The 27,493-nt window shown below is 47.1% G+C and overlaps 1 protein-coding gene across 2 annotated transcripts in view; it reads right to left on the reverse strand.

The window, feature by feature from the left end:
• The window catches only part of FGD5 (FYVE, RhoGEF and PH domain containing 5), a 121,374-nt gene that overhangs the window by 21,077 nt on the left and 72,804 nt on the right, over positions 1-27,493 (reverse strand). Inside the window, exons 6-11 of one of the 2 annotated variants that reach the window (XM_042911423.1) lie at positions 11,667-11,827; positions 11,249-11,405; positions 10,517-10,601; positions 8,724-8,774; positions 8,059-8,117; positions 152-223 (exon numbers count right to left, since the gene is read on the reverse strand). In XM_042911423.1, the coding sequence (XP_042767357.1) occupies positions 152-223; positions 8,059-8,117; positions 8,724-8,774; positions 10,517-10,601; positions 11,249-11,405; positions 11,667-11,827 (585 nt within the window). Of the gene's footprint in view, positions 1-151; positions 224-8,058; positions 8,118-8,723; positions 8,775-10,516; positions 10,605-11,248; positions 11,406-11,666; positions 11,828-27,493 lie in introns of both variants that reach the window. The other variant, XM_042911415.1, reaches the window with a different exon arrangement.

The raw sequence follows: 27,493 nt of genomic DNA on the forward strand, positions 1-27,493 counted from the left end.
TGCCCTTCCCCCTCCCCCTCCTCGGGTAAACAGCACCTGCAGCCAGGCCTGTCTGGGACCAGCCCAGTTGAACAATGGGTCTTATCAGAGCCTCACCCGCCTGCCTACCAGGCCGCCCTCTGTCCCTGCCCATGGCGGCAGTGGCACTCACCCTTCCTGGCTGGAGGAGATCCCCTTGGCCTCGAACACTGTGCTCAATGTGGACCAGCTTCTGCAGGTTTTCCTGTGGGAGGAAGCAGGGCAATGGGGAGATGGTCAGGACCCCTTTAAGGAGTCTTATCCCCTCTATTAGAAGTGGCATTGCTTCTACCTCAAAGGAGGGAAACAGAGTTCAGGAGGGCCTTGCCCTAAATCTGACCTCCTGTCAGTGGCAGGACTGGGATCTGAGCCTGGCCCTGCAGGGTACCAGACATGTGGACTGCCCATACTCAGGCTAGTCCCTCTGGGCCTGCGATCTGACACCACCATCTTCTGTGTGCCATGGGGACAGTCACTTGCCCTTGTTGTGCTGATACCCATATTTATCGCTAGGCCATGGCTCCTCCTCTCAATCTGTGTCCCCTGAAAGGCCTGGAGCATCTAGCTATCACTAATCCAGAGGGGTCAGATGCCCAAGGCCAGACTCTCTCTAGGATTGCAGCCCAGCGGGGGGCCTTTGAGGGAAAGTAATCAAGAAAATCTTCCACCTGGGGAAGAAACAGATCTGTGTTCTTTGAAGAAAAATATGTGTGCCTGGGAACTCCTTGTTGGTCCCTCACTGGGCTATCCACAGTATGCAGTGACATACCTACCCTTCCTCTGCACAGTACCCCATTATGCTAGAAATAACAAGCACTTAACCCATGAGGTAGGTGTCCCCTGAACCTTATGCGGGGTCAGGGTCTTAAGTCAACTAATAAGGTGACAACTGTGTGTAGGGAAATTGCAAGGCAACAGTGCCCCCACCTTTTCTCTAATAGTTAGGAAAAGATAACGTACAGAATCACAACTCTTTTCACACCTATTGGAGGCTGAAGTAAAAGGCAACCAACTGAACCGAATCCCAAAGACTGACAAGCCCCTTCAGAGACATGAGACACATGAATTGCTGCAACACACAGGAGGAGGTGGCCAGCATAAAGGAGGATGAGAAGAAAGCAGCTAAAATGTTAATGGATTCTGAAAGGTTGGGTGGGGGCTGATGGGATAGTTTAGAATAACAGAGCCCCAGACACAGGAAAAATGCAGTCACTTGCAAGCTCTTCTCTCAAAGCTCCCACCAGGTGCTCACAAGGAACACTAGGGGCAGGGCAGGGAGCCTTGGTGGTGAAGGCATGCAGGTTGCCACTGGGGGGGGGGGGGGGCGGGCTGGCATAAAACCCTGCCAACTTCCCCAGGACCCTCTCTGGTGCAAAACCCTCAGTCCCGGGGAGAGGCAGAGTAACCCACTCCCAGAGGACAAGCAAAATGCCACTCACCGCTTCTGGGGAAAGGGCAGAAGCAAGAGCTGTCTTCCCCAAGAAGAGGGAAAGTACCCACTGGGCCCAGGATTGTGCAGTAATACTAAGCAGAAACCTGCCCAAGACCTGCCATGGCTACAAGGCAGCGTGTGTGGCTACCGTGCAGAGGAGGTGCCGGAAAGCAGAGAAGGCCTGGCTTGCAGGCCCTGCTTGGGACTGAGGCCTGTCCAGGAGAACAGACACTTATAAGCCAAGCACTGAGTAACAGGAAACAGCGGTCTACCTCTGAGAAGGGACAAGAGCATGGAGAGAGGCCTCTTCTGTGCTGCAGGGATTGCTAAAAGCTGAGGGTGGAGACAAGGACAATGAGAAAAACTCTCCAGTATCTCAGGCCCCACAAACAGTATCAGGTAATAGCAGCCCTCTTCTGGAGGAGTGTGAAGTCTGTGGGGCTCTGAAGGTGACAAAGGCAACAACAAAACCCAAACCCAACTCACCTAGTTGACTGGACTGACTCAGCTCCCACCCCCTACATGAATGGCAAGATCAGAAAAGAGGCACTCCCACTTCTGGGGTAGATACTATTTCCCTCAGTCTCTACAATTCTTCCAACACATAATACCTGGCATCCAATCGAACATTATAAGAAACACAAAACGCAAGGAAGTACCCCAACTCATTTTCAGGAAATAAAGCATTCAACAAAACCACCTCTTATGAGAGGTGACACAAATGTTCGAACCATCAGACAGGGACTTCAGAGTAATTACGATCAATATGTTAAAGGAGCTAGTGGGAAAGGTAGGCAGTATGCATGAACAGGTGGAGAATTTCAGCAGGGATGGAAACTATACAAGAGAATCAAATGAAAATGTTAAAAACAAAAAACATGATATCAGAAATGAAGAATTCCCTTGACAGGCTTTGCAGCAAACTGATCACAGCTGAGGAAAGACTGAACTTGGAGGTATGAAGGCTGAGATTAACCAAACTGAAACACAAAGAGAAAAAAGAATGCAGGGGGTGGGAGGAAAGAACAGAGCGTCTAACACAATTTTCCAAAATTAATGAATGACAACAGATCCAGGAAGCCTGAGAATCACAAGATGAATACCATCCACAGCCCCTTAAAAACACACATACTAAGACATCATAGTCAAACTTCTAAAAGTCAGTTGTAAAGAGAAGATCTTGAAGGCAGCCAGAAAAAAGGGACACACTATGTAAAAGGGATAAATATAAACATTACAGTGGATTCCTTATCAGAAATTATATAGGCTATAAGAGTGGTATCTTTAAAATAGTAAAAAGGAAAAAAAAAAAACTGGTCAATCCAGATATTTTTCCCAGGAAAATAACTTTCAAGAATGAAGGTAAACTGACCAATTAAGTAAAAGGGTGATGGATGGTGGGACCCAGGTATCTCACTGCTAGAGTGGAAATTTATAGATAAGCCGAGGGAGGAGACTGGAATGATCCACATAGAAGTGATCAGAATTGGAGCTATCAGGGGCACTTGGGTGGCTCAGTCGGTTGACTGTCTGACTTCAGCTCAGGTCATGATCTTTGCAGTTAGTGAGTTTGAGCTCCAACATCAGGCTTGCTGCTGTCAGCCTGTCAGTGAAGAGCCCACTTTAGATCTTCTGTCCCCCTCTTTCTCCCCCTCCCCCACTTGCACTCTCTCAAAAATAAATAAACATTAAAAAAAAAAAGAATTGGAGCTATCAGTAGGGATACATATTTACCTTAATATAGATACAGATGGTTGTACAGAAATATCTATAGACATGAGTATACACACAGGTTACTATATACACATATAATTCTTTGCTCTGTAAGTAAGAGGACCTGAAAGAAATGATAGCCTACTTGGTGACCAGACCTTGGTTTCTAATACCATTAATCCAACTGAAGGAACCAGGACTCCTCGGAGAAATGGCTGATTCTAAGGCTAAGGCAGGAAATACACAAGATGAGTCTGGAGATTTTTGTAGTGACAGAAAGTAGGAAAGTGCTAAAAAAAAATAAATAATGAAAGTGCTAAAAAAAAATAGGCAAACCAAAATATCCCACCCAAATCCATATTGATGGGGATATGTGGAGAGTACGGAGAAACCAACTGACAGAGCTCCCAATGGCCAAAACTGGAAGAATTTGAGAAATAAAAGAAAGAAAACGGTATGAGATTATAACCTTAACATAAAATAAATATCTGTGAGCCCTTAATAACATAAATTATTTATTTATAATGAGTAAATACATTAATAAATAAGGGAGAAGAGACAAATCTCCCATGCGGAATTCCACATAATTTAGGTAGGTGCTTTGCCCTCAACAAGAGGAAGCATAACTCCTCATTCCTTAAATGTGGGCCGTGCATAGTGACGTTCTTCTAAAGAGCGTGGACTAGGAGGGGAGAAGAGGATAACTTTATGGAGTTTAAATAAAGAAATGGAGAAACCTGATAAGCGCACCTGCAGCCAGGCGGGCAAGGTCTACAACAACACTCATAAACCATGTTGCTAGTATGCACCTTCGGTATGATGTCATGAAAGTGGTACTTTGCTTCCATGATCTTTCTCCCCAAAATCTATGAACCCAGTCTGTTTATGAGAAAAGTATCAGACAAATTCCAATAGGGGGCATTCTACAATATACCTGGACCAGTATTCTTCAAATTAGTCAAGGTCATCAAAAACAAGGGAAATCTGAGCAACCATCACAGTCAAGAGGAGCCTAAGGGAACACGAAGACTAAAGGTGATATGATATCCTGGATGGGAACTTGGAACAAACATTAGGCAAAGATGAAGGAAACCTGAATGAACTTTAGTTAATAATACTGTATCAATACTGGGTCTTTAATGTACTTGACTAACATAAAGATGCTAGTAATAGGAGAAACTGTGTGTGGGATACATGGGAGCTCTTCTTATTATCTTTCTTAATTTTTTTCTGTAAGTTTAAGATGTTCTCAACAATAAACTCTGTCCAGAAAGTAGGATGGTTGGTCACCAGGGGCTGGAAGGAGGGGAAATGAGGGCTTAGCGTTTAATGGGAACAGTTTCAACTGGAGAGACAGAAAGAGTTCTGAAGGTGGATGGTGGTGATGGTCACAAAACAACGTCAATGTACTTAATGCCAAGGGACTGTGTTAATAATGGTTAAGATGGGGGGCGCCTGGGGGGTGCAGTCGGTTAAGTGTTTGACTTTGGCTCAGGTCATGATCTCATGGTTTGTGGGTTCAAACCCCACGTTGGGCTCTGTGCTGACAGCTCAGAGCTTGGAGTTTGCTTCAGATTCTGTGTCTCCCTTTCTCTATGTCCCTCCCCTGTTCACACTCTCTCTGTCTCTCTCTCAAAATAAATATTTAAAAAATAAAAAATTAAATAATAATAGTAATGGTTATACTGTACCTCAATAAGAAATTTTTTTAAGTTCATTAAAAAAAAACCAGATGGTGCAAATCGGAGACCCCAGACTTGCACATGTCCCCTCACTCTCTTCTGGGGGGAGACAGTTTACTTTCGTGCTGTGGGGAAGAGAACACTCAATGGCGAATCTGATCAAAAGCCTCGAAAGACGGACCCTGCAAGCAGATGTGGGATTTTCTTCTAGGGAATCCCCTGAGACTTGGTCTGAGTAACTGAAATTAGAACCAAGGTGCATGCACTCTCTGAGGTAACCTGTGACCAATCCTTGAAGGAGTTCCCTGTGCTCACAAACCCGGGAGCCAACTCCAAACCTCCACCCCTACATTTCATGACATTCCCATGGCTGAGTTGATACAAACAAAAAAAGAAAAATCCGAATGTGGGAAAGAGAGAAAAACGGTCCATGTGTACATTTATGTGTGTCACGAGAGAGGAGCAGGTGCTGTGTGCATGGGCACCTGGATGCGTTTTCATGCACAGATGTGTGTGAAGTTGCAAGTCTGAACCTGTGAGTGATGTGTGCAGGCATGTCCGGCCTGGTAGCCAAGAAAGGCTCGAGTTCAAACCCGGCTCCCATGCCGAGAGCTGAGTGATCCTGGGTGAAGCCACTTGTCTCTCCAGGCCTCAGCTTCCTTGCTTGTGACACTGGGCTGGTAATAGCTCTCCTGAGGATTAGAGGAGAATGTTGGGCACAATCTTGGGCTAATAGAGGCAGTTGTGATCACCGTGAGTAGGACACTATGTGGGAATCTGCCACAGCCTTTCCTGAAAAGCTGGTGAGGACGACCTTTCCTACTTCCAAGACTTTCCCATCCTTTCACATTTATTCCTTGTCCTCCATCGAAAAGTGATCACAGCAGGGGACGGACTACCTGGGGCTCAGCTCTTAGAGTCATGTTTCCTGATGCTTCTCCCATCACCTAACAGTTTTCTGTAAACAGGCTGCTCAGTGGATTTACAGTTACGCTTGGCTGTCAGTACAGTATCCTAGTGAGCTTATTGGTGGCATTTCAGACCAGGTGTCAGGTAGATAGATGGGCCCCATTTTGGGGTGGTGGGACCTGGTTCTTTCAAAAATCATACCTCTAGCTTAGCTACCTTTGTGGGGAGTTGGGGCAATGGTTTGATGGGAGCATAAACCCATGTGAATGTTGCTGCCTGCCTCCAGGAAGCCTTCCCTGGTTCTCACAACCAGTAAGTACTTCCCAGATTCGACCAGAGGCAATGTGAAAACATAGAAGGCTTTGTAAAATGGGGGAATGGCACCATCAGATATATTTTAATAGGATTACTCTGGCTTCCAGATGAAGAATGGAATGGCAGGGTTGGGAGGTGTTGAGGCCTGAGCTGGGGAGTGACCATGGGGAAAGAGAGGCAGAGCCCCAGCCCACCCTTTAGCCACTCAAGCCACTGAGCTCTGCCTTGGGATAGGGTTCATCTGGACCTGCTTGTCCACCACCCAGGCAGGGTCCTAGCCCGATCCAGCAAGTGTGCAGTAGGGGCTGCTAGTCCAGAGCAGGCCCAGTGTGGTGTCCACAGGCAGCTGGAGAGACAAGGGCCAGCCTGTGCCGGGCACAGCACCCAACCCCCGTCTTAGAGAAAGCCAGGAGGGCATCTGGCTGCTGCTACCGCTAGTTCCCCCTCCTACAGGAGGGTGCCGCAGTGAGCTTGCCCGCAGGAGGGAAGACACAGCCAGCCCTTCCTGACCTAGTTTTTCCTTTTTGGAAGCAGAGGCATCCCTGGCTAAAGTGAAGCGCGGAGAAGCCAGCCCATCTGCTGCTATATCATGACAGGCATGGGACCCCAAAGCACCTCTGTCTTTGGCTACACTGAAGGAGATCTCATTGTACATACAGGATGCCAAAACACACATGAGCAAGTTGCTCACAGACCCTGGAGCAGGAAGGCAGAGGACCCGATGATAACAACATGTCTGACGTACCAATTTTCACAGCCAGCTGGCTTCAGCCTCCACACTCAGCGCACTCTTTGCCCAGACCCTCATCCAATCTCACCTACCCTGTTCCCATCTTCCAGCCATGCTGGGTGGATCTCTGAACTCTACCGTGACCTACATCTCCATCTCCATCTCCATGCCTCTTCCTGGCACATCTTTCCTCCCTCTGCCTTCGAGGTGTGTGTGTCCTCCCCACGGGGGCACCTCCTGTATCATCTTTTGTCACAGCCCTGGCTGGGAGGGATGGCTCCCTTCTCTAAACCATGTGGCATTTTCTCTTTCCCTCGTGATGCTTATCATGTCCACATATTTACTGCTCCACTAGCTGTGATTTCCTCCTGGGATTCACGTCTCACCTCTGTATTTCCAACCCCCAACGCAAGTCTGGCACAAAGTGGGTGTCCAATGGCTGCGACTCCCCTCCCCTTCTTCTCCCTGTGGACGACTCACTATGTGGACGCTCCGTGTACCTGTCCCAGCAGAGCTGGGCAACTGCTCGGTGCACATACCACCATCACTCCCACCTCTGCCCATGGAACCCAGCACTTGATCACCGAACTCTTTCCCCCCGAGCTAGGACTCAGCCTCAGAATCCTTCTCAACACAAAGCTCAGGCCTACTTAAAGCTTAGTGGAACAGAAAATATGTGGACACAAGTGACCAAGGTAGCCACTTGAACAGAGTTGGGATGTAGGATAAGTTGGCCTTCCTTGGCAGAAAACTAGTAAATACAGGATCAGTGTCCAACAGTCACTTGCTGGCAGAAACAAGCGTGCACTTAGAGCTCACGTATTCTTGTGGACAAGTGGTTTTCAAACTTTTGTGAGCAAAACGTTTACCTAGAATGCTTGTTAAAAATGCACATCCCTGGACATTACCCCCAGATGTTCTGACTGAGAAGAGCTAAGGTCTATCAGGAATCTGTAGCTTACCAGGCACTCCAGGTGCTGATGCAGGTGGTCTCAGACCACAGTCTGGACATTACTTATCACATTCAGACAAGTCTGTAGCCTCCCCTCACTACCCTAATGCCACGGACCCGGACAGGAACACACAGTACTTGAGGTCACATAGTAAGTGTCCGGGCCAGAACTCAGGGGCCAAGAACTCTTGGCAAGGTCCCACGACACAGATGGTTGCCTGCAGCACCTCTAAAAGTGGAGTATCATAAGGCAGACCGGGGCAGGTTGGAGGAGGTCCTAGACCTGAACCCCAGGAAACAGACTTACCCCTTGCTCCATGCTGTCATTGGCGCGGTCTGTGACTTTGGAGATGAGGGTCAGTGCACCTGTGGAGGGAAGCAGAGAAGGTAGCCGAGCCATCTGGGGAGGGCCAGTCCAGTAGCACTATCCTCACCTCCTTTCTTCCCCTCTCTCCCCACTGCCCCCCAAGATCACTACAGTTGCAGGGCCTTGTATGTGGGTGGCACCAATTTTCCTCACACCTGGGTCAGGTCATAGGTTCAACCCTAGCTTTGCTACCACTGCCTAAGTGACCTTTACAGTGATTTGACCACTTTGTGCCTTAGTTCCCTTGGCTATAAATTGAATATGTTAAAATAGGGACTGTCCTGGCAGGTCATATGCAGGGACAGTCACATAGAATTGGGAGGAAACGGACACTGTGGTGACTTTTTTATACCTGGCACTACCTCCTATCACCAATGCTGATTACCCTCTTCTCCTTTGACTGGATGACAGCCCATCCCAGGGAGCCCTGTGGTTGAGGTGAGCAGGGAATAACCTCAGAAGCCCCAGAGGTCTCATGTCCACTGCACATCTAGCTACCAGGGAAGAGAATATGTCCCGGGCCTGAACTGGTGGAGAGTCCAGAGCTAGGGGACAGGGGCCAAAGAGAAATGTGTCCCCATCCTCCAGGTTCATGCTGCACTTACCCTGTGTGTTATCGTACTCAGCTGAGTCCGGACAAAGGTTGTTTAAATAGTCTGCAGGTAGAACAAGAGCCAGGGGTCAGTCTGCCCTAGGGAGACCAGGCCCTCTGTCTGCAGCAGGAGCCGACCCCCCCGCTGCTTTCCAGACTTGGAAGAAAAGGGCCGGAAGAATGGGGTATGTATCCCCTCACCCTTGCTAGCCTACTACAACACCACACTAGGACAAAATCAGGCCCCTGGACCATCACCAGCATCACTGCCACCACCGCTAGCCATTCACTCATTCAACAACTACTGAGCACTTGCTGTGTGCCTGGTACTGTGCTATGCCCTCAGCATATAGACACAGACAAGGTGAAACCCTGCCTCTGAGAAGCACACTGTCTATTGGGGGAACATATGTGACCATCAACACAGCGGTGTGTGACGTGTTAAACCTTTAACACATTTATACCCACAGGCTCTATGTGGGTTGGCCTCTCTACAGCTACCTACCAATGTCACTCACTTATTCTGGCAATGCTGGCATTCTTACTCTTTTCTGGAACATGTTAAACCTGTTAATAGCCCCAGGGCCTTTGCACTCACTATTCCCTCTACTTGGTAGTCTCTTTTTCCAGATCTTCAGAGGGTTCATGTCCTCACTTTGCTGAGATCTCTGTGCAGTGTTACCTCCTCAGACAGGTCCTTCCCGAGTGCTGTATCTAATTCAGAGCACTTTTACCTCCATCCCCTTAAACCCCTTTATCTTCTTCAGAGCTCTTATCACTGACATATCATATTTTTATTTCCTTGTTAGAGTAAAAACTCCACAGTGTCACAGAGTTTTGGCTATCTAATGCACTACTACACCTCCAGCATCTAGCACGGGGCCTGGGACACAGCAGATGCTCAATAAACATTTGTTGAATCAGATGAACAAATTCTCTGCCCCTTGGCCCTAATGTACTTTCCTTACAGCCCTGGTCCCTACCTGGAATTACATGCATATCTCTACATGTGGGTATCTGTCTCCCCCACTGGAATAGCAGTCCTCCAGGCCCAGGGACTTTGTCCATTTGGGAGGCAGCTGGGTAAGTGAGTCTGGACAGAGGTGTGGTGCTTCCTGGCAGGTAGAGGTAGGGGAGGGGATGATATTCCCCAAGGAGAGTTTGTAATTGTAAAGAGGGAAGGAAGGGAACAGGACCTAGGACTGAGCCCTGAGAAACACTGACATTTATTATGAAACAGTAGAGGAAGGGAGATTGTCAACACAGATGGAGAAGGGTAAGCAGAGAGGTCTGAGGGAGGCACAGAGAGAGTATATCACAGAAGCCTCAGGATGGGAGGGTTTTTGAGAAGCAGGAAGTGACCAGTGGCAAAGCCACAGAGATGGCCACAGTAGGTCCAAGGTGGAAAATGTCCACTGATTTGGCCCCAAGAAGGGCTTTGGTGGTAAGAACAGATCTAGGGAAATGAGACACCCACTGAGGAAATGCAGAACAGGGGAAGGTATGACTTCATGTGTTTTAGGATGGGAGAGGCTGAAGGAAGACACAGAAGGTGGCCACTGAAGCAAGGCTTCCAAGGTGGCAGCAGAGGGTCCAAAGCTTTGCTGAAGGGAAGATGGTGGCAGAGTCTAGCTGGTCTGGAGGGTCAGGAGCCAGGAACTGAGAACAATCCCCACCCCTGCCCATTCCCGGCACAGTGGGAGGGGAGGTTATGATCACATCGCTTGCCACCATTACCTGAACCCCTCCTCAGGTGCCTTCCCTCCCGCATCACCTCAGTGCACCCTGACCTCCTGTGGGGCCCACCTGTGAGGAGCACTTGGTACTGGAAGAGGCGCTGAACCACCCGCAGCAGCCGGTGCTTCACGTTCTGGCCACCTCCTTGCTGACTCTGCTGCTCCCAAGAGACAGAGAGGACAAAACTCCGTCAGAGACCCCTGTCTCAGGGCACCAAGCTCACAGCATCCCTCATACACTGTCCCATCCACACCTCTTCCTGGCCACACTGAACTTCTCCCCCAGCTCTAAAACCAGGTTCCCTTCCTCCAGGAAGGCCTCCCAGATTAGCACCAGTTCATTCCTTCTGTGACAGTTCATTCCTTCAGGCTCACAGTCAGTGCTATATTCAGTAACATGCAACTCCTAGTCCCTGCTTTGCATCTAGTATTAGTAAAAGAAAAAAAACCCTCATTTTTCCTGTTCAGTAACTGTATCCCCAGTTAGTGACCATCTGTTGGTCATTCCAATGGGTGTGGCCCCAGCTTGCATTGTGCTTTTCTACTGGGACAGGAGAATGGCCACTAAAACTCCCACCAAGGTGGGGGCTCATGGAGTTGTCATCAATTGCCCAACAGGGTATGTCCTAGGCTCTAAGTGTTCCCTCCTTCTGGGTCACCCTCTCCTCTCCCAGCCAGGGCTTCCCCTCTGACCCTCAGTCTCAGACCTACCAAGAAGCCCCACTGATTTTCAGTAAGCCCTTCCATGCCCACCCCACCCCTGGATCCTTAGAGCAGGTTCTCAGAGGACCAAGGGACCCACCTCAAACTCACGGACAGCAGCTGCCAGCCGGGGGGAATGCAGGCAGTTCTCACTGAGTAGACTCAGACACCTGTCGAACTGCAGGATGTGAGCAGCATGGTGATCAAACTCCTGCTCCCGGGCCAGGAAGACATCGGCCACCTTCTGCTGGTCCTCCCTGCAGCCGGGTAGGGAGATGGGACAGTGAGAACTCAGCCTCGTGACCAGCACGGTGTTAGTTGGTGAGCGTTGATCATGTCACTGGGTAGTGGTCCTAACTTGACCCTCCCACACTCATTTTACTTTGGGCAAAGGACCCAACATCTGCACCTCGGCTTCTGCATTGGTCAAACAGAGACACAGTTTCACTTGGTGGGGTGTTAACCATGCCATCCCCCAGTGCAACGGAAGTAGGGGCAGCAGACCATGGACAGCTCACCAGTGCAATAGCCTCTCCCTCAGCTCCTCCAGGATCCCCTGGTGAAGGTCTCGGATGGCTGGGAGTTCACTCAGGCCGCGCCTCAGCTCCTCCCTGGCCAATGTGTCCTTGCTCTCGTGGTCTATTTCATCCAAGGCCCTCATGACAGCTCCGTGGAAATCCTGAAACCCCAAAGGCCCGTCATCCCACAGTTGATAGGCCTGAGCACAAGTCCCTTGCAGCTTTGAACCCCTGGCCTACATACAGATAGCACAAGACCTTAGGCCAGCATCTCAGACCCCAGCGTTCTCACCTGTAAAACAGGGGTGGTAACACGCACCTGCTGTTCACAGGTAACTGATGCCCAAAGAACACCCACCACAACTCCTGGTGCAGTGGGAGGCTTTCAAGCATGTTCACTCCCGAACTTAGGTTTTGCTCTTCTTCTGAAAAGTTGGGCAATTCCCTCTCTGAAGAAGTACAAAGCTCTGCTCTACCGTTATCCATCTTTGAAAAGGTTCATGCACTGTGTTGTTTTAAAGCAAAGTCTAAAGAAGTCATAGGCAACCACTCCATGGGGTATTAAGCAGTCACTGAAAACGATGCAGATGGTGTCTATGTAAACATATTCGTGTCCTAGAGTTAGGACATCAAGAAGGGATACACCGTTGTCTTTCCACCCTGACATGGCTGTCTAAAACAGGAACAAAGGAAAAAGCTGAAAAGAAATGGAGTGAAATATAAACAGTGGCTGTGTCAGGGGTATAAGATTAGGAATGGTTTTTTTCTTTGTTTTCTTTTCTTTAAAAAAAATTTTTTTTACATTTATTTATTTTTAAGAGACAGAGAGAGACAGAGTACAAGTGGGGAGGGGCAGAGAGGGAGACACAGAATCAGACGCAGGCTCCAGGCTCTGAGCTGTCAGCACAGAGCCTGACGTGGGGCTGGAACCCACGAACTGTGAGATCATGACCTGAGCCGAAGTCGGACGCTTAACCGACTGAGCCACCCAGGTGCCCCATCTTCTCTGTTTTCTAAAATTTCTGTATTGTGATTCATTACTTTAAAAATTCAACTAAATTTAATGAACATTAAAATTGTAAAGAATGCAAGACATCTTTCTCACAACAAAAAACTATCTTCAAATCTACCTGCTCTTGCATGAGCCCCAGGCCTGAAGTTTTAATTATATGGAATATACTGAAACCACCTTGAATTGTGGAATAATAAACACCAGGAAAACCTCAGTATCAGAGGGCATGTGGTCCAGCCCCAATCAAGGTCAAATCACCTTTATAACCTTCAGGAAGGATGCCCACACTGCCTTGTTTGATTGCCTCTCTGACAGAGAACTCATTACTGAGGTAGACAGTTAATTCCACTGCTGAACAGTTTTTATTGCTAGAATTGTCTCTTTACATTGAGATCTGAAAGGGGAAAATGCCTGAGAGGATGGGCAGTCCCTCCTCCAGGAAGTCTTTCTGGTCTTCTCCAGAAAAGGAGTGCAGGAGAAGGGGAGGACTGGGAAAAAAAGGCAGGGAAATGGGACAGGGCTAGAGAGAAAGACAAAGGGAGAGATAAAAATGAGAAAGCAGAGAGAAGGAGAGAGGGAGAAAGAGGAGAACAGATGGAGGGTAGGAAGGAAGGAGGGACTGATGAAGAGCAGGACACAGAACCCTCCAATATCTGTAAAGAGGCTGCTGTGCTGTCAGACAGAGGACAGCAGGTGTGGAGGTGACAAAGGTCCCTGCTTCCTGAACACCTCTTCCAGTCCAGAGCTGACTTCCTGCTGCTGTAACCTGCCCTTCCGGGAATCTGGGCAGAGATGGCAGGGAGGACAAGGAGAGGGCACCCACCCTGGCTTGTGGTCCCACGGAGGGAGAATGAGCTGGTTCCTCCTGAGGCCAGCCCTCATCAGTCCCAGTCTGGTGCAGTTTGAAGGTTTCAGGACACCTCTAGCCCCATCACCAAGGTCAGAAACTTGGGGCTGAGTATTCAACTAATGAATGGATTCTCTGGCTGAAGGCGTGTGTGTCCTTAAGTGGAGACCACATGCTTGAGCTATAATTAGAAATCAAGAGTGGCTGGGTGGTTCAGGCGGTTGGGTGTCTGACTTCGGCTCAGGTCATGATCTCACAGCTCATGAGTTTGAACCCCGCGTTGGGCTCTGCGCTGACAGCTCAGAGCCTGGAGCCTGCTTTGGATTCTGTGTCTCCCCATCTCTCTGCCCCTCCCCCACTCATGCTCTGTCTCTGTCTCTCAAAAATAAATAAATGTTAAAAAAAAAAATCAAATCCCATTGTACCTAAGCTATCAGAACCTTTCCTGAAAGCATGTTTCAGAGGGTGAAAAAAGTATGAACTACAAGTGAGAGGGAAAGGGAGGTAACGTTTAATTCTTATTTCTGCCCACAGCTGGCTCTAGGACACTGGGGTCATTCTGAACCTGGAGTGGGGGTTTCTCTGCTGACCCAAGGGCAGGAGGACCCTCCCATTCTTCCTTATGGGTCTCCATGTTTAGGAGCCAGGCTCCAGCCCTACAGGGTCTTCTCAGCCCTGGAATCCCAGAGAAAGAAAGAAAACGTCCTGATGAAGAAGGATAATTCCTTTTGCTTGGGCTTGGGCAGCTGATTGACAGACTTTGAACACATTGTTATTGGCTCTGTGCCAGGTTCAAGCCCAGCTACACCAGAAGAAGCTGATGACTGTGGGCAAGCTGTCACTTATCTGAGCCTCATTTTCCTCATCTGTAAAATGGAAATAATGGCACCACTAAGTACAGCATGAGGCTGTTGAGAGGCTCATCCTGATGCTTAAAACTGCTTTATAAACTGTAAAGTGCTATCCCCATTGCAGTTGTGATTATATTTTAGCTATGACATCTTCAGAGTAGGGTTACATCTGTTTTGTTTCCTGCTGTGTTTCTAAAGCCCAACAGAGCATGTGACACAGAGGAGTTTTATTATACTTGCTGACTGACAGAAAGACCTTATTTATTTAGCAGGAGAGTGAGCCACAGGGGAGCCAAGACTGCAATCTGGTCACCCTGCAGCCCGGACCACCACAGAAAGAGGAAGAGGGAGAGAAGGAAGGACAAGCAAAGACAAGACTGATGGTTGCATGTGCATTGTACCCCAGGGAGCTAAAATATTAACTGCTCTGCAAGCTAGTTTCTCATCTGTAATTAATTCTCACTAAATTGACTAAGTCCCAATGGGCAGGATGGCCATCATCGACACGACTCATTTCAAAAACCAGAGCATAATTGGACTCGCCACAAACATCCGTTCTTAAAACTCATGCATCGGCTGGAAGCACCGAGTGCCTGTTGCACCATCCATCACTCCCTGAAAGGTTTCTGCTGTCTTAATAGTTCTGGCCATCATTGCACCTGGGGGCTCTCAGACAGAGGAAGGAGGTAGGAGATACCCAGCCCTCATCCCCTTATTCGTTCAAAGTGAGTGCCCGCTCTGCACCAAGTCCCAAGGAGGGAGTAGGAGCAGGAAATGCTGTTCTGCCCTCAAAGAGTTTGCAATCTTGAGGAAAAGAAAGGAGTAAAAACACAATTTCAACACAGAAGTAGAAGTACTGTGAGTGGGCAAGGCACAGGGGCTGTGGCAGGCCATAAGAGGGAGACCTGACTTAGCTCTGGGAAAGCATCCTATCTCCTCTGAGATAGGAAGGGAGTGTTTCAGGCAGAGGAGGCAACATGTGCAAAGGCCCTGAGGTGGAGGAGGCACTAAGTTAAATGTGTCTTGGGTGCAGTATGCATGTACATGTGAGTGTGCGCACTGTGCAAGTGCACAGGACTGGAATATGATGGCAATGGACGGTCAGACAGACGACCCATCCCACAGGGCCCTGCAGGGTTTTAAAGGCAATTGGGTTTCATCCTGGGGTGACAGGGAACCACTGGACCAAATATCTATCTTACAAAATTCACGTTGTTGGGAGAACAAACTGGAGGTGGCCAGAACAAAAGCAAGACCAGTGAGAAGGCCGTCGCAGTCATCCAGGAGAAAGGCCCTGACCCAATGGTGGCCATGGGGACCGAGAGAGGGAATGGACTGGAGATAATAAGGAAGAAGAACTGAGTGGCCACAATGCCTACAGGATCCAATCCAAACGCATCTGGGCACCAGAGTTCTTCTTGATCTGGTTCCCCTTCTCACCATGCCCACTTACCAGCTCTCTGTGGAGCCTCTGCTCCAGCCTTAGAGCCTCTAGACCCCAAGCCAAGGCCTAGAGAACACAAATGAGTCCTTGTCAACCTGGAGAGTTGCAAATGTGTGACCCTGAGCAAGTCAGTTCATCTGTATGGACCTCAATTTCCCCCTCTGCTAAATGGGAATACAAATACCTTCTTCACAGTGTTTGTGCATATTGCCTTCTGCTCTGTTTAAGGATTCTTTGTTTCCTGTGCTTCCCTTCTCCCCTAGACTCTGTTTCACTTATCTCTGTCTCCCTCGCACCCTGCACAGGGAAGGTGATCAACACATGACAACTATAGTTTGGCACTATTATTATTTCCATTTTATTTCCAATAAAATAATCAGGTCCAGAAGGATTAAGTAAATTGCCCAACGTCATCAAGATGGCAAGATCTGGGCCCAAGTCGGCCTGACTCCAAAGTTGTAGCTCTCTTACAGATGGCCCAGACGGGGGAGTGACAGATGCAGGTCAAGGAGGGGGACTAGAACGCGGTTCCTGAGTGCTAGCCAGGGCTTCTGGCCCAATCTCAGAGACCCTGGGGCAGCTTGGTGGAGAGGCCCGAGTGTGAAGACTGCCTCTCTGCCTCTGGGGCTCAGACAAGTTTCCTGGAGCTCACAGCATTCTCAGGACCCTGTCCTGGGCTTGTGTAAAGTGGAAGCTGGGACTTCACATGTAGAGGCCTGGGCCCTTGGCCCCTTTTTCTCTTCTCCAAACCTGCTACTGAGTTTTCTAGGCAACACAGCACCTCTATTCTCTGAGCTAAACAGTTGGTGGGTGGCCAAGGTCCTCTTTGCAAGTAGTCAAACCACTGATGTTGTTGCCAAAAGTCAAGTGGACTCACTGGGATCCCATCTGGCCAAACACACACCAACCTCAACCACGACCCACCTGTGTCACAAACATGCATTGGCAGGCCATGAGCTGTCCAGCAGACATGACTTCACCTGGCATGGTCAGCCACTGGAGGGTACTGTGGAACCCTGAAAACAATTCTGTTTTCAGAGGGGCAAAGACTCCTTCAGCTGTATACAAAATGTATGAACCACACAGAAAAATAAATACATTGGACTTCATGTTAACAGATGACTATGGAAAAGGGAATCTGGTTGTGCTATGTACTACTCCTATCCTTGTTACTTTTCTGTAAAACTGAATTTTTTTAAATAGAAGTTTAAAAAATCATTGAAAAAGTAAGATGAAAAGGGGAAAAATGGTTAGAAATAAATTTAACAAAAGAAGCATAGAAGCTACACTCTGAAAACAACAAAACTTCATCGAAAGAAATTAAAGAAGACCTAGGTAAATGGAAAGAGGTCTCGTATACACAACTTAATATTAAGAGGGTAACATTCCCCAAGTTGATATAGAGATTCGTCTTAACCCTCATCAAAATCCCAGTCACCTGTTTGTAGAGAAACTTGACAAGCTGATTCTAAAATTCACATGAAGATACAAGGACCCAGAATAGTCAAAACTATCTTGAGGGGCACCTGGGTGGCTCAGTCAGGGTCTGACTGGCTCAGGTCATGATCTCACAGTTTGTGAGTTCAAGTCCTGCGTCGGGCTCTGTGCTGACGGCTCAGACCCTGGAGCCTGCTTCGGATTCTGTGTCTCCCTCTCTCTCTGCCCCTCCCCTGCTCATGCTCTTTCAAAAATAAATAAACATTATATAAAAATTTGAAAAAAGAAAAAACAAAAAACAATCTTGAAAAAGAAGAACAAAGGTGAAAGACTCATGGTTCCTGGTTTCAAAACTTACTATAGGCCTAAAGGAATCAAGATTGTGTGGTATTGGTATAGGACAGACATAAAGATCAATGAAATAGAATTCAGAGTCCAGAGATAAACTCAGAAATAAATGTTTATGGTTAAGTGATTTTTAGCAAGGGTGCCAAGAAAATTCAGTGGGGAAAAAAAGCCTTTTCAACAAATGGTGCTGAGATATTTGGATATCCACATTCAAAAGAATAAATTTGGACTCCTTCTTTATATCCTATACAAAAATTAACCCAGAATCAAATACTTAAATGTGAAAGCTAAAACTATAAAACTCTTTAAAGAAAATATGGGAGGGCTGCCTGGGTGGCTCAGTCAGTTAAGCATCCAACTTCAGCTCAGGTCATGATCTCACAGTTTATGTTAGAGCCCCACATTGGGCTCTGTGCTCACAGCTCAGAGCCTGGAGCCTGCCTCAGATTCTGAGCCTCCCCCTCTCTCTCTGCGCCTCCCTGCTCACGCTCTGTCTCTCTCTCTCAAAAATAAATAAACATTAAAAAAATAATAAAGAAAGAAAATACGGGAGTAAATCTTTGTGATTTGGAGCTAGACAAAACTTTCTTAGATATAACATCAAAAATGCAACCAACAAAAGAAAAAATTACATTACATTAAAATTAAAAACTTGTATGCTTCAAAGGACACCATGGAGACAATGAAAAGACAAGCCACAGAACAGGAGGGATTATTTGCAAATCACATATCTGATAAGGGACTTGCATGTATATAGAACCACAATGAAAAGATAGCCCTTTAAAAAATGGGCAAAGGATTTGAAAAGATAGTTCTCCAAACGAAATATACAAATGACCAAGAAGTACATGAAAAGATAGATGCCTGACATCATTAGTCATTAGGGAGATGCAAAATCAAAACCACAGTGAGATCCCACTTTATATCCACCAGGATGGCTATAATAAAAAAGACAGATAATAACAAGTTCTGCAAGGAGAATCTAAAATGGTGCAGCCACTTTGGGAAACAGCTGGTAGTTCCTCAAAAGGTTAAAAAGTTACCATATGGTCCAGAAATTGCACTCTTAGGTATATTCCCAAGAGAATGGAAAATGTATGTTCATACAAGAATTTGCCCATGAATGTTCATGGCAGCATTTTCAAAATAATCAAAAAGTGGAAAGAACTCAAATGTCCATCAACTGATGAATGGATAACAAAACGTGGTCTATCCACACAATGGAATATTAGCCATGAAAGGGGTGAAGTACTGACACATGCTACAATGTGGATGAACCTTGCTGCAATTTACGTGAAATTTCAAAAACAGGAAAACCTACAAGAGATAGAACTAGACAGTGGGTGCCTAGGGCTGAGGCAGGGTGATGGCGAGTGACAGCTTTGGGGTTTGGGGTTTCTTTTTGGGATCATGAGAATGTGCCAAAATGGATTGTCGTGATGATTACACAACTCTGAATGTGCTAAAAACCATCGTATTTTACACTTTAAATGGCTGAATTGTATGGTATAAGATTTATATCTCAATTAAGCTATTAAAAATTGAATACGGAAGCCACAGATTGGGAGAATATTTACAATACATATATCTGAAAATAGACTTGAGTCCAGGATATTTAAAGAATTCCTATAGATCCATAAGAAAAAGACAACCTAATTAAAAAGTAGGCAAAAGAACTTCAAATGGGGATTTTCAAACGGCTAATAAACAGAAAGATACTCAATTTCATCAACCATCAGTTGGTGGTTGCTGCTAAAACAACAATGAGAAACCACTACACAATCACCAGAATGGCCATGAGTAGAAAGATGGGCAATACCAAAACGCTGGGCAGCATGAGGAACGTTATTCCCAAATGTTGGGGGTGGGAGTATACGTTATTCCCAAATGTTGGGGGTGGGAGTATATATATTCAACCACTCTGAAAACCTATTTGGCAGTTCCTAATAAAGCTGAATCTATGCTTACTCTATGACCAACAATTCCACTCTAGGTAGATACTGAGGAGAAATGATGTTTATGTTCCCTAATGATACGTATATGAACATTCATAGCAGCTTTATAACAGCCCAAGCTGGAAACAGCCCAAATCATCATTAACAGGATAGATACACCAACTGTGGTATATCCACACAAAAGAATACTAATAGGCATGAAAACTTGGATGAATCTCACATATTATGTTGAGCTAAAGAAGCCAGACACAAAAGAATACATAATTCATGACTCCATTCATATGAAATCCAACAACAGGCTAAACCAATCCAATGTGATGGAAAGCAAAAACAGTGGCAACCTCTGGAGGGTGATACAGGCTGGGAAGGGGCACAGGACACCTCCTGGGATGATGAAAATGCTCTACGAGTGGCAGTTACAAGCGTACGCACACACATATATTAAATATTTAGGCTCTACCTTTAAAATTTGTGCACCTATCTGTAAGTTACAAAACATTTTTTAAAAAAGAAAGCGGTTCTCTGAGGTCCCTGGGTGAGGAAAGACAAGCACTGCTTTTCTCCACTGCTTTCATGTCTCCTCCAAGCCCTTTAATTAAAGTTAAACTCCAGGGCCTGGAGTTCATGGTCCTTCCAGAGCTGATCCAGCCTACCTTTGCAGTGTATTGCTCATTTCTGTATACCCCTGCTTCTCCAAGATAAGCCTGCTTCACAATCGTCTGTGGGACTTATTGAAAACCCAGATCACTGGGCTTACCTCCAGAGTTTCCATCCAGTAGGCTGTGAATGGGGCTGGGTAATTTTCATTTCTCCCATGTTCCCAGGTGCTGCTGGGTCTTGGGACCACACTTGGAGCACTACTGCTTTATAGGAGTCCTCTTTCCAGCTGCTGTGTCTTTGTTCTGTGCTTCTGACATCTGGTCCATGTCTTGCTCATCTTTTAAAGCTGCTTCAAACCCTACCTCCATCAGGAAGGCCTCCCGGGTCAGTCTAGTGGCCTTTCAAGTATCCTACAGCCTCTGGAACTCTGGGGTTACAACCTGAAGGGAGCCACCTTGGTCTCAGAACGTGTCTGAAGTCTCATGTTTTAGCTTAAGAATTAAGGTGTATTTAACATTATTCTCCAAAATATATCCATGTGTGATTTAATTTACTTAATACATATCTAGGGGCAGCTAGGTAGCTCAGTCAGTTAAGCTCCGACTTCAGCTCAGGTCATGATCTCACGGTTCGTGGGTTTGAGTCCCGATCGGGCTCTCTGCTGTCAGCACAGCGCCTGCTTCAGATTCTCTGACCCCCTCTGTCTCTGCCTCTCCCCTGCTTGTGTTCTTTAAATAGACATTAAAATTTTTTTTAATTAAAAAAATATATGTATCTAAAGCAAAGCAGGAGCGCTTAGAAAATGTGCTCTCTTTATGCTGTGGCCTCAAGTGCTCCTGGACACCTACTGCATACCTCAGGGAGGAATGCATGCATCCCAGCCTGAAAAGCAATGGCTTTACAGAATTTTGCATTGTCAGGCTATTTACTTACTCTGTATGTTTCTGTCATCTTCCCTCCAATTATGCAGGGAGCAGACTGTGTCTCATTCACTTTCACCCTTAGATTGACCCAGCTTTGTTCATAACTGTGCTGAGTGGATGTTTTTAAACCATATTTTCTAAAGCTCCTGGGGATCTGTGCACAGCCAGGATTGGGGAACAGTGTTCCAGAGGATGCTTCTCTCGAGGGGGCAGGGAATCACAGAGAACTCATGCCGAGTGGATTTTACAGGATCATGTATCTGTGGGTCTCAAATGTTACTGTCCATCAGCATCACCTGGAAGTTTTGTTAAAATGCAGATGCCCAGACCCTACCCCTAGAGTTTCTGATTTAGCAGTTGTGGGCTGGGGCCCAAGAATATGCATTTCCTATAAGTTCTCAGGTGCCGCTGGTTCAGGGACCACATTCTGAGAACCACTGAAATAGATGATTATTTCTCACACTGTGCTCCATGGAGACCCAGGGATTAGAGAGGTGGAGGCAGAGCCCAAACTTTGGCCCCTCCCACCTTTGAAACAAAGCACCTCTGCTCTTAGCTACTCTTCATACTGAGGGTCTGAGTGAAATTCCACTTGAAGACAGTTTTCGTGGCTAAAAATGTCTGAGCCCCACCAGCCATCTCAGGGTGAGGGATTAAGGAGGAAGGGACTTTCCAGGGTCACACAGCAAGTTTCTTCCTGAACTGAATGAAAATATACAGGGAAGAGCCACGCACCTGGGATAGGAACCACTTTACTGAGAACTCCCCAACAGCTACTACATTCATACTTCCCAATAAGGACAGCTTACCCCTTCTCCAACAGTTCAGGTGGAAAGACAAGCACATTTTCTCACACTGAACCAAAATTTGTCTCTCTCTGAGTCCACCAAAGATCAATAAGTTCACTTTGTCCTGGAAGAGAGCCCAGCAAAGACTTAGAAAGAAACAGGGCCCTCCCCACTGAATTAAAACTTACTTTTTACTGTCATCTACGGACTGGAGCTACAAAAGTTAAAGTAAGACACTGTATGCTAACTAAAATTTAAATATAAAAAAAAAAAATAAATGCAAAATGCTATGGTGGGTGGGATCCAGAACAGAAAAAAGACTTCAGTAAAAATGAAGGGTATCTGAATAAATTATGGAATTTAGTTAATACAAATAAATAAATAAAAGTAAGAGACAGACACAAAATCTTCCTATCTCCACACAACTTCCCCAGCATGAGGCTACCTGGGAGCTTGGTCTGGGTTAACCTGTGGGTGCCCTAGCATCATGCCCTCCCACCCAACCCACCAGACCACCCTTCCCCTCCTCCCCCTCCTTCAGGGCATCTGCTCTGCTCAGGGCTCCCAAGTTCCTATGCCTCCCTTTTGAAAGGCCTTGGGGCATGGCATTCAGGCTCTCCCTCAAGACCAGCTCTCCAAGCCCCTTCCTGTACACCACACACCCCCAAGCCCTCCACTCTGTGGACTCATTCCTGCTGCTCCTATCCCCTGGAGAGCCTGTCCGTCAATGCCAGCTCAACATCCTCTCTTCTAGGAAGCCTTCCCTGATTTCATTCCTCCTGTGTACACTCATTCTCCCCTCCTTAGGTTCCCTGCCACCTAAAAGCACTGTTCCACTTCTGTTTGTTTCCTCCCCTTCTCAGGGCTCTGGGGTCAGATGGCCCTGGTCCTACTTCTTACTGGCTGTGTGACCTTGGGTAATTGGACTCATTCAACCATGTGAGAAATATTTATTGAGCACAGACTATGTGCAATTAAATGACACAATGTATGTAAATTGTCAACCACACAATAGTAGGTCAACAAATGCTCACTGCCACTCCTGCCACCCCTCCTCAGCATCAGCTACACTGGACATTGGCTGTAATGAGAAGCCAGAGCTGGTTGGGTGAGGAAAGAGGGGACCTGGGTGGGGAGTAAACTGATAGCACCCAGCTTACATAAACTCATAAAGTTGCTAGTGAGTCCCTCTAGATTCTGTACTTGCCCCAGTCATGTCAGCACCATGGCCACAGTTGAGTCAAACACGTATGCAATGATAAGGGAGGGCTTCTGAGTAAGTGGCCTTTTCCTCTGAGAAGTCTGAGAAATCTGGCTTGTCCCGGACACTCCTGATGCGCTTTCAGGTGGCTACCACCATTGAGCAAGGCGGGTGTGGGAGGTGATGAGTGGGCTGGATGCAGGGAGGATCTGAGAAGCCTCTTGTCTGCCTTTCTGCCCTATGGCCTCCTAATACTCCTCCCTAAGTCCCCTGACCCTTTCACAAAAGCCCGCTAGGCCCCTGAGAGCCCTCTCCCCACTCTACACACTCACTTCCTTGGGGAAATCCGGGTCACTGCTGGGGCTTCGGTTGACATCTCCACACTTGATCACTTCTGGTAGACATCCTGTGCCCAGCCCATCACTGGGATGTCCTTCACCCGCCCCTCATGGTTCACAAAACTCACACTAAACTCCTCATCACCCCCATGCCTAGCCTGACCCCCTCCAGCACTTGCTGCGATGGTGAGTCAGCAAGCCAGAAATCTGCTACCTCTCCTGTACCCCACAGCCACTCACCAAGCATGCTGTCCTCCAATCTGCCTGCAGCTCTCCAGTCCAGTGTCACCTCCTGCTGGAATCACTCAATGGCCTCCCCACAGAACTGTAGGGGATCAAACCCAAAGCCCCACTTCTGTGTTGTTCTGCCCCTCACCTATCACCACTCTCTCACACACATGCTCCAGCCACCTAGAATTTCTATGAGTTTCCAAACACTCCAATCTCTAACTGGCCTCTGGATCTTTGTACATGTGGATCCCCTTGCCAGGTACAAGCCTTCCTCACCTGGCTAATTGCTCCCCATCCTGTAGGTCTCAGCTTAGACACATTTCCTCTGGGAGTCCTTCTCCCATACCCAGAAGCCTGGGACATATTCCTTGTCTGAACCTCTCAGGCTCAGTATGCCCCTACCATTGTACTAATATTGTCCCTTTTTGCGCCTGTCTCCTTCCTAGACTGTCAGTCCCTGAAGCGCAGGGACCCCGTACCCAGCACATAAGAGGTGCTCAGGAAATATTTCTGATGGAAGAAGTGGTAGGACTGCTATAAGGGCTGACCCCGCCATCACTCATTCATCAGATATTTACTGAGCCCTGATGGTGTACTGGGTCTCACAAGCCATCGGGAATGGGACCGGTCAAGCTCTCTGCCCTCCAGGAGCTCTGAGTTTAGTGAGGGAGAGACACAGTAAACAAGCCTCTAAAACAGCCCCAAAATAAATGAAGCAAAGTGGATGGAATGAAAAGGGAGGGAAAGATAAGTCAACAATCAGTAACCCCACTCTCAGTAAGGGACAGAAGGATGAGACAGAAAGCCAGCAAGAATGGAGGAGATTCAAAGCACCGTTGATCAGCCTGACCTAAGTGACATCTATAAGATACCCACCAGCTAGAGCAGAAAACACATTCTTTTCAAGCACACATGGAACATTCTCCAGGATATACTATACACCAGGCCACAAAACAAATCTCCATAAATTTAAAACCACACAATGTACATTCTCCAACCACGACAGCATTAAAAGCGAGCAGCGGGAGGAAATTTGGGAAATTCACAAATAGTTGGAAATAGAACAACTTAATTTTAAATAACTCATGGGTCAAAGAAGAAATCACAAAGGGAATTAGAAAGTATTTGGAACTGCATGAAAATGAAAATACAACATAAGTAAACAAATACATGAATTAGATGATTTTTAGATATGAAACATTCCGTGAAGAAAATAAAATGAAGTATGAGCTAGGTGATACAAAAGAGGAGGTACAGCTGTGGTTCCTGAACTTCCCTTGGCATCCACACCCTTGCCATGGCCTCATCATGGGGAGAGAAGATCCCTGCCCCTTGTCTTTGGTCCAGGCCACAGCACTTGCTCTGACCAATGGGTCATGGGCAGAAGTGATCATGCACCAGTTGTAAGACTGAATCTCAGAAGCCCTCTGGTGTTTCTTTCTTTTTTTCCTTAAAGTTTACTTATTTATTTTGAGAGGGAGGGTGGGGCAGGGAGAAGGGGAGAAAAAGAGAAGCCCAAGCAGGCTGCATGATGTCAGTGCAGAAGCCAGGCAGGGCTCAGTCCCACAAATCGTAAGATCATGACCTGAGCTGACATCAAGAGTTGGATGCTTAACCGACTGAGCCACCCAGGCGCCCCTCCTCTGGTATTTCTGCTTGCTCCCTGCAATCACCACAGGGAGAGCCTTCCCTGGGTGCCTGCTGTCTCTTCAGCCTGGGTCCCAGAATGAATACACAAGAAGCACAGCCACTGAAGTGAACCCAGCTTTGACCGATTCAGTTGACCCAACTTCCCTTGCAACTAATAGTGCCCAGTGAGACAGAGGCAAAAGTGGATAAGTAAACTTTTCAGAAAAAAATTTTTTTTCAAGGGGGTGGGAACATGACCTTTTAATTTTCCCCTTTTTTCCTTCTTGCCTGGGACATGGATGTGATGGTGAGAACTGCATCAAAAATCCTCTGTTCATGAAGAACCTTGGAAATGGATGCGGCAGAAAGATAAATGAAACCTTGGTCCCTGGTACTTTGTGGAGCTGCCAAACTTAACCTCGATCTCTTACTTCTGAACTTATTTCACATGAGAGAATCACCTTTACATTAATTAAGCTATCATAACTGGGTTTTCATTACTAGCAGCTGAAGACAATTTTTAACCAACATAGAATTATTAGGAAAGGCTTCTGTAGTAGATTGTATTTTTCCCAAGTGGACCATAACAATATCTCCTATCTCACAGGATCATTGCACAATGTGAGCTGGATATTTCTCCCATTGATGGTGGAAACCGTACCTCCTCCCCTTGAACTTGGGTAGACCTTTGTGACTGTCTCCACTAACAGTATGGTGGAAGTGGTGCTACGTGACTTAAGGCTAGATCATAAAAATGCCAGGCACTTCCTCCTGGCTCTCTCTTGGGACACTCACTCTTGGAATGCAGCCACCATGCTGTGAGGAAGCCCAAAACTTGCCCAGGCAGAGGGATCACATGGAGAGGCCACAAGTAAGTGTTCTGGCCAACAGCCCAAATGAGGTCCCGGACAAGAGCCAGCACTAACCACCAGTTGTGAATGATGACTCTTAGGGTGATTCTAACCCCTGGCCATCAAGTTGCCCTTTGTCTTGAAGTTCTCTCCAGATATTGGGGAGTAGAGACACACTCTCCCCACTTTGCCCTGTCCAAACTCCTGGCCCAGGGAATCTGCAAGCATAACAACATGGTTGTTCTATGCCACTAAGTTTTGGGCACCACTTCTTTGAGTATTGATACTTGAGCAGACACCAGAATGAGAAGGAGAAACTGATTATGAGAAGATCGGGGGTAGGACGTTGTGGTGGTGGGAAAAGCAAGAGGAAAAGTCATGCAAAGGAAATGTATCTGTAGTATCTGAAGAGCAGCAAGAAGGCCACAGCGTCTGGAGTGAACAACGTAAGTGGTAGGAGGCAGTGCCACAGAGGTGGGTGGGGATCAGAGACCCTTAAGGGTCTCTTAGGGGATGGAGCTTCTCCAAGGGAATCAGTCATAGGGAGCGTCTCCTAGGCATGGTGATAACTTCCAGGGTTACCTCTCCCAGTAGGAAGAATGGCTTCTGAAAAGGCCTTCAATGCCTTAACCCAAAGGAAGAACCCATGGTAGGAATCTTCAGCTTTTGGTGGGGAGGGATTTTTTTTTTAGAAGAGGAAATAGAGGATTGAAGGTGTCAGGGGATATAACTGTTCAACGTCTAAAACGAATCACTATGTATAAGAAAAAGCATAAACCCCACAGCCTGGCATTTTAGGTACCTGGTTTCCGGACCAATCACTTGACCCCCAATCCCACCTCCAACCTGCCTTTTCAAATTTATCCACGTTCTAACCATGTGTGATGATGCACCATTCTCCAGATATATCATGCACCTAGGCCCAGGAGCATTTCCGTGCTGACCACTTGCCTTATGTACTGTCCTCCATCAACATCCTGGCCTGGTGGGCTCCTTCAAATTCCATCTTAGGGGCACCTCTTCTGACAATCTTCTTAGATACCCCAAGGGGGAATAAGTCTCTCTCTCCCCCATCCCCCTGCAGATTTTGCACAAAACTGTAATTGTGCAAATTATACTTAGCAGAGTAGCATAACTGACTGTTTACCTGTTACTCTTCCCCATTCCACCCTTCCCCCCCAACACACAAAAAAGGGATACCTATTCAAGGGCAGGTTCTGAGCCTTATTTATCTTTGGGGCTCCAAGGCCCATCCTAGTGCCTATAGCACTGTAAAAATCCTGTGATGTCCCATCCAAAAGGAATAAGCTGGATGGATGGATGGTTAGATGGTTGGATGGAAGGGTGGATGGAAGGATAGGTGGGTGGGTGG

The sequence above is a fragment of the Panthera leo genome, chromosome A2 (assembly GCF_018350215.1).
Source record: "Panthera leo isolate Ple1 chromosome A2, P.leo_Ple1_pat1.1, whole genome shotgun sequence".
NCBI lineage: Eukaryota > Metazoa > Chordata > Mammalia > Carnivora > Felidae > Panthera > Panthera leo.